This window comes from Cibotium barometz, chromosome 36, assembly GCF_041138505.1.
Source record: "Cibotium barometz isolate CiBa-2024 chromosome 36, ASM4113850v1, whole genome shotgun sequence".
Lineage (NCBI taxonomy): Eukaryota > Viridiplantae > Streptophyta > Polypodiopsida > Cyatheales > Cibotiaceae > Cibotium > Cibotium barometz.
The window spans coordinates 20,920,706-20,930,916 of record NC_141081.1 but is presented as its reverse complement, the minus strand read 5'-3'; the positions used below and the strand labels follow the sequence as shown (position 1 = coordinate 20,930,916).

At 36.5% G+C, this 10,211-nt stretch overlaps 1 protein-coding gene across 1 annotated transcript; it reads left to right on the top strand.

The window, feature by feature from the left end:
* The first annotated feature begins 8,101 nt into the window (after positions 1-8,101).
* Positions 8,102-9,747, top strand: LOC147617610 (17.9 kDa class I heat shock protein-like). The gene is made up of 2 exons (XM_086775894.1): positions 8,102-8,312; positions 9,350-9,747. The coding sequence occupies exons 1-2, from the start codon at positions 8,195-8,197 to the stop codon at positions 9,610-9,612; spliced, it is 381 nt and encodes a 126-aa protein (XP_086632020.1). The 5' UTR covers positions 8,102-8,194; the 3' UTR covers positions 9,613-9,747.
* The last annotated feature ends 464 nt before the right edge of the window (positions 9,748-10,211 follow it).

Here is a 10,211-nt window from a genome sequence, read left to right as displayed (position 1 = left end):
GCATTACACAATCACATACGTGTGTGCACACACAATGACATGTATGTAAAAGAGAAGACAAAAAACATTGTATATAAGATGCATTTATTTAAGAGTGAACACACTTCATCATGTATCTTCATGTATTAAAATTTAATATTAATTAAAAATATATGTTTGTGTTTATTTATTTTATAAATACACATGTATACATAGTTATACGTCTCTAAATATAATGAAACATAATATTATAGATAATATATATTTACATGTGGGTGTGTGGGTGTGTGTGAGAGAGAGAGTGTGTGTGCATGTGCATGAGAAAGAAGTGTGGATGTGTGCATGAGAGAGAGAGAGAGAGAGTTTCTATATATGGGAGAGTGTGTGAGAAGAGAGATAGCGTGTGTGTGTGTGTGTGTGTGTGTGTGTGTGTGTGTGAGACACTCACACATACACGTACATGCAGACACTCGCTATGGATACATATTAATAAAAACATACACACCATGTACACACATACAACAATTACACACTAACACATACACACAATCAAGACACTTGCACGACACATGCACGCATGAAGACATTACACAATCACATACGTGTATGCACACACAATCACACGTATGTATATAAAAGAGAAGACAAAAGACATTGTATATAAGATACACTCATTTAAGAGTGAACACATCTCATTATGCATCCCTACGTATTAAAATTTAATATTAATTAAAAATATACGTTTATATATATTTATTTACTTATAAACGCACATGTATATATAGGTATAAGTCTCTAAATATAATAAAACATAATATTATAGATAATATATATTTATATATGGGTGTGTGTGTGTGCACACGTGTGTGTGTGTGTGTGTGTGTGTGTGTGTGCATAATATTATAGATAATATATATTTACATGTGGGTGGGTGTGTGTGTGTGAGAGAGAGAGAGAGTGTGTGTGTGTGTGTGTGCACATGTGCATGAGAAAGAAGTGTGTGTGTGCATGTATGTAAGAGAGAGAGAGAGAGAGAGAGAGAGAGAGAGAGAGAGAGAGAAAGAAGTGTGTGTGTGTGTGTGTACACATGTGCATGAGAAAGAAGTGTGCATGAATGTAAGAGAGAGAGAGAGAGAGAGAGAGAGAGAGAAAGTTTCTATATGTGGGAGAGTGTGTGTGAGAAGAGAAAGCATGTGTGTGTGTGTGTGGAGGGGAGAGAGAGAGAGAGAGAGAGAGAGAAAGCATGTGTGTGTGTGTGTGGAGGGGAGAGAGAGAGAGAGAGAGACAGAGAGAAAGCATGTGTGTGTGTGTGTGTGTGTGTGTGGAGGGGAGAGAAAGCATGTGTGTGTGTGTGTGTGTGGAGGGGAGAGAGAGACAAAGAGAGAGAGAAACATAGAGAGAGACAGAGACATGGAAGTCTATGTGGGAGAGTGTGTGTGTGGGGGGGGGGGGGGAAAGAGTGTGTTTGCGTTAGTACATGTGCATGTGTGCATATGTATGTGTGTGTGTGTAAGAGAGAGAGAGAGAGAGAGATTCGATATTTAAGAGTGTGTGCATGTGTATGTGAGAGAAAGAGGGTGTGCATGTGTGTGTGTGTGTGTGTGTGTGAGAGAGAGAGAGAGAGAGAGAGAGAGAGAGAGAGAGATTACATGTAAGATGCATTTATTTGAGAGTGAGAACACCTCACCACTCATCCCTACCATTAAAATTTAATCTAAAATTTAATTAATTAAAATTATATATATGTGTAAATCTATTTAAGTGTGTGTGTGTGTGTGTGTGAGAGAGAGAGAGAGAGAGAGAGTTTCTATGTGAGAGAGTGTGCGTGAAGTGAGAAGGAGTGTGTGTGCATAAGAGAGAGAGAGAGAGAGAGAGAGAGAGAGAGAATTTCTATGTAGGAGATAGTTTGTGTGGGAGGAGAGAGAGTGCATTTGCATTAGTGTATGTGCGGTGTGTATATGTGTGTGTGTGTGTGTGTGTGTGTGTGTGTGTGTGAGAGAGAGAGAGAGAGAGAGAGAGAGAGAGAGGCAGAGAATTTCTACGTAGGAGATAGTTTGTGTGGGAGGAGAGAGTGTGCGTTTGCATTAGTGTATATGTGGTGTGTACATGTGTGTGTGTGTGTGTGTGAGAGAGAGAGAGAGAGAGAGAGAGAGAGAGAGTATATGCATGCATGTGCATACATTTGCATCTATGTGTAGAATGTGCTTGAGAGAGAGTGAGATGGGGCAGACCTGGAGAGAGAGAGAGAGAGAGAGAGAGAGAGAGAGAGAGAGAGAGACATGTAACGAGGGAGAGGATGAAAAGAGAGAGAAAGAGAGCGAGAGATAGAGAATAAAAAGTAGCTTTTAATAAAATATAAACAAAAATATAAATTAAACAGAAAACATATATTTATATGTGTGTATACATGTGTGTGTGTTTTTATTTACATTTATACATATATACATACATATGTATGTATGTATGTATGTATATGTATATACATATGTGTGTGTGTGTGTGTGTGTGTGTGTGTGTGTGTTTCGATGTGTGTATGATATATCTATCTATATATTTAAAAGTAACCACAACTTAGCACCCATCTCCGCACATTAAAATTTAATCAAAATTAATTAAATTGTGTCGATGTTTGTATTTATATTTTTAAATACATGTATATATGTATAAGTATATGTGTCTATGTATAGGTATATGTATCTAAAACATAATATTGTATATACTATTATATATTTACATGTGTATGTGTGCGTGAGAGAGAGAGAGAGAGAGAGAGAGAGAGTGTGTGTGTGTGTGTCTGTGTGCATACGTGCATGTGTGTGTGAGTGAGAGAGAGAGAGAGAGAGAGAGCTTCTATGTGTGGGAGAGTGTAAGAAGAGAGAGGTAGTGTGTGCATGTGTGTGTGTGTGTGTGTGTGTGAGAGAGAGAGAGAGAGAGAGAGAGAGAGCAGGTGTGTATATGTGTGTGCATGTGAGAGAGAGAGAGAGAGAGAGTTTCAACATTTGAGAGTGTGTGTGTACGTGACAGAGAGAGGGAGAGGGTCATGTGCATGTGTGTGTGTGTGTGTGTGTGTGAAAGAGAGAGAGAGAGAGAGAGAGAGAGAGAGAGAGAGAGATGGTTGTAGAGAGGGAATAGTTCTTTTCTGGAACCTTGGTCGGCCGCCGCAGCAATGCACAGGTGCAATACTAGTTAGTATCATGCATTGTGGAGAGAGAGAGAGAGAGAGAGAGAGAGAGAGAGAGAGAGAGAGAGAGAGCATGTCATACTTATTCATTGATCAGAATACACAAGTCGAAAACTATGGATGTGGGCAGGAACTTGCATTGATGTGCATCCCCAATTCATGAGCAAAGTGCTCATGGCCTCCCCTTGCGGGACTGCATTTGTGTATATAGCCTCAAGGATGTTTGTGAATATGTTTGTGATATGTCTAGTAAGGCCAAATTTAATGGTTTCTCCTGTGTGCACTTCTTAAACCAACAGCTGGAGATGAGAATTGCTTGTCTTTAAGGTTCGGAAGGAATTATGGAATATTGTGAGCCAGTCTCTGCCATCCATTCAGATGATGAAGCAGGAGAAAACACCTCCAGAATCTAGTCACAGGGTTTCTATAATGGCTACTTTTGTCCCATGTCCTTTATCTCCTCTGTGCCTCATTCTTTGGGTGCCATCATTGAAGGGGGTACAAAGGTTATATTGTGTAAAAAGAGCCATGGACATAAAGAACCATTTCATTTCAAATCAAGCAAACAAAACAATGTTATGTTTTCAATATAAATTTAAGTCGAATACCAAATCATGTGAACATTTGCTTCGTAGACATCGTTTAATTATTCAGTTATATTCAATCCCATTTAGGATATTGAAAGCAAATACTTTTCACAATATATTAAATAAATAACAATAGATGTCAGCAAAGTTGGACCGTAAGCCTAAAACCTTATTATGTCTGAAACCTTCTAAGAAAAGGCAAGTAATAAAAGTGCCCCATCCAAGCCATAAGCTCTAAACAGCAACTAACATTGTTAGCATTGAGACAACCAACAGCTTTCCTCCAGTGGTTGAAGACAAGTGAATGGTTCCAAGTGAACAGTTCACCACTGGACTTGTGGTGGGTACAAGCGAGTGTTCACCCACTAGACTGTTCCAAGTGAACAGTTCACCACTAGACCTGTGGGTGTGAGTGGACTGTGGTAACCTGTTCCAAGTGAACAGGTTACCACTGGATTTGTGGGTGCGTTCACCACTGGACTTGGGTGTGAGTGGGTGAGAGAGAGATGCCAACGAAGATTAACCCCTTTGCTTATTTCTATTCCTAAGGTCAACATCATTTTATTTAGCTAGGCCACCAACGAAAAACCTGAATTCAAAAAAGTTAAGCTGCTTCAAAGTCACTTCAATTGTGATTTCCTTTTGACAATTATTTCTTGGCACTAATTTTAGGTGTGCTTATATCAATGCTTATACCGGTGCAAGTAAAGCATCTATATAGAAGTGTTTATATCGATGCTTATACCGGTGCACGTAAAGCATCTATATGAGTGCCACACTTTGTGGCACTTACATAGATGCTTTTGTTGTGTTTATTTCGATGCTTATACCATGCAAGTGAAGCATCTATACAACTGCCACACTTTGTGGCACTTACATAGATGCTTTTGTTGTGTTTATATCGATGCTTATACCGATGCAAGTAAAACTTGGAAAAAATAATACATTGGAGAAATTTCCCAATTTGTCCCATTTTCTTTATTTCATTTACATAAAAGGGTTTATTTAATTTACACTAGTCCTTACAATAATCATTGCATGCAGCTTGTCCCATTCTATCCAACAACATTAAGCATAAATAGTTGTATGCTTTATGTAGAAAAACATAAAGCATAAGCTTATGCACATAAGAGCATAAGCATAAAGCTCATGTATAAGAGCTCTATACATTAGTTTATGATTAAGCTTAATATATAAAAGCAAAAATAAATGAGAAAACTCAAAAATTAAGATTAATGCATAAAAGTAAAAATAAATAAGAAAACTTAAAAAATCAAGTTAAAATTTTAAAAAAAACTTTAGTGCACTTTAGGGATGCCAAGGACAAAGATGACAAGGAGTGAACTCTTACCACACAATAAGGGCCACAATAAGGGTCTGCTTGATATATATATGATAATCTTTTTTTTTTCTTCTTCTCTTTTGCCTCACCATGGTTGTCATGAAATGTCAAATAATAAACATATCAACCTCATGCTGACTAATCAAATCCATGAGCTTATGAAATCAATGTAGATATGAAATGTCAAAGAATAAGCATGTCTACTTCATGCTTACTAATCAAATCCATGAGGTTATGAAGTCAATGTAGATATAAAGTTAGGCATGCGTGAGGTGCTGGGTTCAAAACTTGTTGGCTGTTGACAATGACAATTTTTGAAAACTTTCTCCAATGTTGATATCACCCCCAATTGTTGTAGTCTCTTTTACCATATGTAGGATTACTTGTGTGCAGTATATTTGCACAAGTGAAGCAAAGTGTCATGTCTACATGCTTTTCAATGATGCCTACACCTATATCTTTGGTTCAAGTACACATTAGCATACCTTGACAATTCCACTTAATCTTTTACACCTACACCTAGCCTAAAATTATTTTAATAAAACTTTACAAAAATTCCTAAGCTATGATATCTCCTACGTCATAAATGTAAAACGTTACTCTCTATCTCTATAAATAAATCTTAAATACACATTTTCTAAACTATGACTATTCCTTCATAGAGATAACATATTCCTTCTATATGTCACATCACTTTCCCTAAACCAACCTTCCCTATTACAAACCTCCATAAGGTAATATGTACTCCCAATGTCCAACAATATGAAAAAAACAAGGAAAAGTCATGCAACACCATAAGGCTTCTTTCCTTTTTTTTAGTAGCATTAGGTTTGCCAAGTAATGATTCTTGTCTCTTTTTACAAGAAAGTCCTTATCAAAAATATTACTTAATGATTGGCCTTCCTTTGGAAAACAAAGTTTTAGAGGTCGCATTTCATTTTTGAAAACAAAGTTTTAGAGGTCGCATTTCATTTTTGAAAACAAAGTTTTAGAGGTCACATTTCATTTTTAAATAGTAAAGGTATCTAGAAAGTTTATTTAAATTATTGATTGGTCGAATTCAATGTTGAAAGGTGCAACAATCAAGACAGTATTCAAAAGAACATTCCTTCATATATGAAAGGTGTGAAATTTTCTTACAATGTTGAGAGTACATACATAATAAAAATAGATTTCCTTCATTACTGAAAGATGTGAAATTTCCTTGCAATGTTGAGAGTACATACATAATAAATACAATTCCTTTCATTCATTAATGAAGGTTATCACTTGAAGATATTAACTATTTATCTTTAGTAGTAATTTTTATCTTTTATTACAAATTGTTCTCTCTCTCTCTCTCTCTCTCTCTCTCTCTCTCTCTCTCTCTCTCTCTCTCTCTCTCTCTCTCTCTCTCTCTCTCTCTCTCTTTCTCTTTGTATGTATATATATATATTCCCTCTCATATTACATGAACAAATAAGCCAAGTGTTTAAAAAGTAAATATTTGTATTGTAATCTTAATAAAAATTTCATAGTATATATTATATGAGACCTTATTTTTAATTAAATTTCATACTTTATAATAGAATTTATATCAAAAAATATTTTCTTTATGATCTTGAATAATATTCATATATTATATTGATTATTAATTATATTTCATATACTATATAATATCTATTTTTCTTTAAGCTATTTATATATAATATTCTACCTATTATAGAGCCTAATAGCTATCAAATACCCTTCATCCTTACTATTACAAATATACTCTTTTATGCACCCTTCCCTTTATTCAAATATATTCAATTTCTATACAAAAGTTAGTGCACAAGTGCAAAGTCGAACTTCAGCCCCTTATGACCTTATCGAACATTCAATTCCTATATATCTTAGTATTCTACTTCCCAAACTCTTTCAAATTTTGCTTTGAACTCATTCAAATGCATCGAACACAAATGTGGATTGGGGACTTCACCCAAAACTGACACCCATCACTTGACATGTTAGCATGGTACTACTGATAAAAAGGAGGAACAAAGGCATGACATGCATTGCCATGTGGTAGTGCTCCATTTTCTTAGAGCTTGTATAATTGGTAGCTTCTAAGGATCTTAAAATAGAGATACTATTAATAAATAACAAGTGTGAACATGATGTATGAATTGTACACACTTACTAGGACATTGCTAATCTATGGATGAAAAAGCTTTTGTGTTTCAAGAGGATGTTTATGCAATGTTTACTGGTCTACCTTTTGCAGGTAAAGGTATAATTTTGTGATCATTTTGGAGACAAGGACATTGCTTGAGCCTCATTAAAGCAAAGAGATAGGAATAAAGCTCCATAGATTAAATAACCTATTACGAGTACCAAATATATAAAGGAGAAACTTAAGAAATAAAGCATGGTTCAAGATTAAAAAAATCCTTAGTTCACGTAATTAAGACTCATTTTTTAAAGCCTTTGGTTGGCTATCAAACTTTATCCACAATAGACACGAGGGATCCTGTGTTGGCATATTTCAAGGCTTAGAAAGGTGTAAAAATGAAATGTGTATTCTTTCTTTTTCGAAAGCTATGATAATGGAAGGGAACTAGTGAAATGCATGGAGTGAGGAATAATCACTAACTATGCTGTACAAGAAGCCAGGTTAAGCTATGTCATGAAGTAAAGGTGTAAACAATGGTGGAGTGTAGAACACTACAAGAGGTTGAATAGGAAGATGCTTGGAGTGAGATGTGTGGCTTTAATAAAAGAGGGCTTGGTAGGGGGGCCCTTTGGTACAGAAAGCTACTTTGAGCTCTATGTAAGAGTGAAGGTGTAAGAAATGGTAGAGTGAAGAGGGGGGCCCTTTGGTACAGAAAGCTACTTTGAGCTCTGTGTAAGAGTGAAGAGGGCTTGGTGGGGGGGGGGGTCCTGGTGTATAGAAAGCTACTTTGAGCTCTGTGTGTAAGAGTGAAGGTGTAAGCAATGGTGGAGTGAAGAACACTAAAAGAGGGGAGATTGTATGGTAGTATAAAGAGGCCTTGTGAGACTAATCAACCCCATTGATTTGTTGAACCATATTTTTAAGCTTTCACATTAGGGGGGAGGCCAAGACCTAGGGCCAAAAGGGGGGACATGGCTCGCATTTTGAACGTGGAGAACCTCAGCACTTTCTCAACCTCCACTTATGGGGGCGTGGATACCGATTGGCAAGAAGACGATGATTTCCACATCTTCAAGTTCAATTTGCCAGGTCAATTAGTGCCAAGATTAGTGCTAATCCCGCGTCTTTGTGCACCGCTTCTTTAAGTGGATCTCTGCTTCGCAAAATCAAGTGCTTTTGTAGCTTTTTCTAACTGTCTGTTCTTGCTAAGCTCCTGCCTTAATCCAGTGATTTGCCGTTTCAATTAAGTTGCTTTAGAGTAAGGCTTCAATCCGGGTTTAATGACAATGTTTAAGGGTTTACCTGCCTGTTTATGCTTCAGCTTATAAAAGCATTAGAACTATGCATCCTCTTATTGTGAGTAGTCAGTGGAGGGCCTGATTATGCTTTAATGACAATGTTTAAGGGTTTACATGCATGTTTATGTTTTCCAATGTGATTATGCTTTAATGACAATGTATAAGGGTTTAAATGCATGTTTATGCTTTTCCAATGTGATTATGTTGTGATTATGCTTTAAGGGTTTACATGCATGCTTATGCTTTCCAATGTTTATGCTTTAATGACAATGTTTAAGGGTTTACATGCATGTTTATGCTTTCCAGTGTGATTATGTTGTGGATTTCTTATGGGCGGTAAAAGATTAGGACATTGCAATTAAGGCAATGTGATTATGTTGTGATTATGCTTTAAGGGTTTACATGCATGCTTATGCTTTCCAATGTTTATGCATTAATGACAATGTTTAAGGGTTTACATGCATGTTGATGCTTTCCAGTGTGATTATGTTGTGGGTTTCTTATGGGCGGTAAAAGATTAGGACATTGCTTTCCAATGTTTATGCTTTAATGACAATGTTTAAGGGTTTACATGCATGTTTATGCTTTCCAGTGTGATTATGTTATGGGTTTCTTATGGGCGGTAAAAGATTAGGACATTGCAATTAAGGCCAATGTGATTATGTTGGTAATAGATTCTTAATCAGGGTTTGTCATGGCATTGTAATTAGGTATCATCTTGGATCCTTTTTATGGTCAAGACATTGTGATTAAGGTAGTAAAAGGTACCCTCTTTTTTTTTCCCCAATGATGGTGATTAGGTTGTGGGTTCTTACATGTTGTGTATAGGGATGAAGAGAGAAGATGTGAATGTGCAAGTGGTTGGAGGGGACACTTTGCAAGTGAGCGGTGTGCGCAACATTGGGTCAGAGAGGTTGTTTGGGAAGTGGCACATCAAGGAGAGGCCCACAGGCACCTTCTTTCGAAAATTCCAACTCCCCGGGGCCGTGAAGGCCAACGAGGTGACCGCTTTTGATGAGTCTGGAGTCCTTGTGGTGACCGTGCCCAAGAAGAAGCACTATATCCTTGACATCCCCATCTCCATGCTTTAAATTTTGCTCATACTATATGCCATGATATGCCTTTTGTATGAAATAAGCTCTGCCCATATGCATGAGCTAGTTTTCCAATAAATCCACAAGTGTCTTGGTGACACTACTACATTGAATTTCCAAGCTTCCATATATGTTTTGCTCTCTCTCTCTCTCTCTCTCTCTCTCTCTCTCTCTCAATTAGGCATTCTTTCCCCAAGTTTGTAAGCATTAACTAAGATTTCTACAAAAACCTACATTTGTTATCTACAATATGTAGTTGTATCTAAAACTTTTTGAAGAAATATGATACAACTGGAAGGGATGAATGCATAGTTTGCAACCATTCACTAAGTTTTCAACAAAAACCTACATTTGTTATCAATAATATGTCGTTGCAATTGTATCTTTTTTAAGAAATATAATACAATTGGAAGGGGTGAATGCATGGTTTAATTATTAACCACCATACTTTTGTTGCAACTTAATGTCAATCTTTCTTTATGTTTTGAGTGGAAGTAAATCTAAATGAACACACTATTTTTACTTCTTTTTGCTTTAAATTTTTCGCTTATATATCCATTGACAATAACTTTTTCTTCATTTAATATCTCATGCGA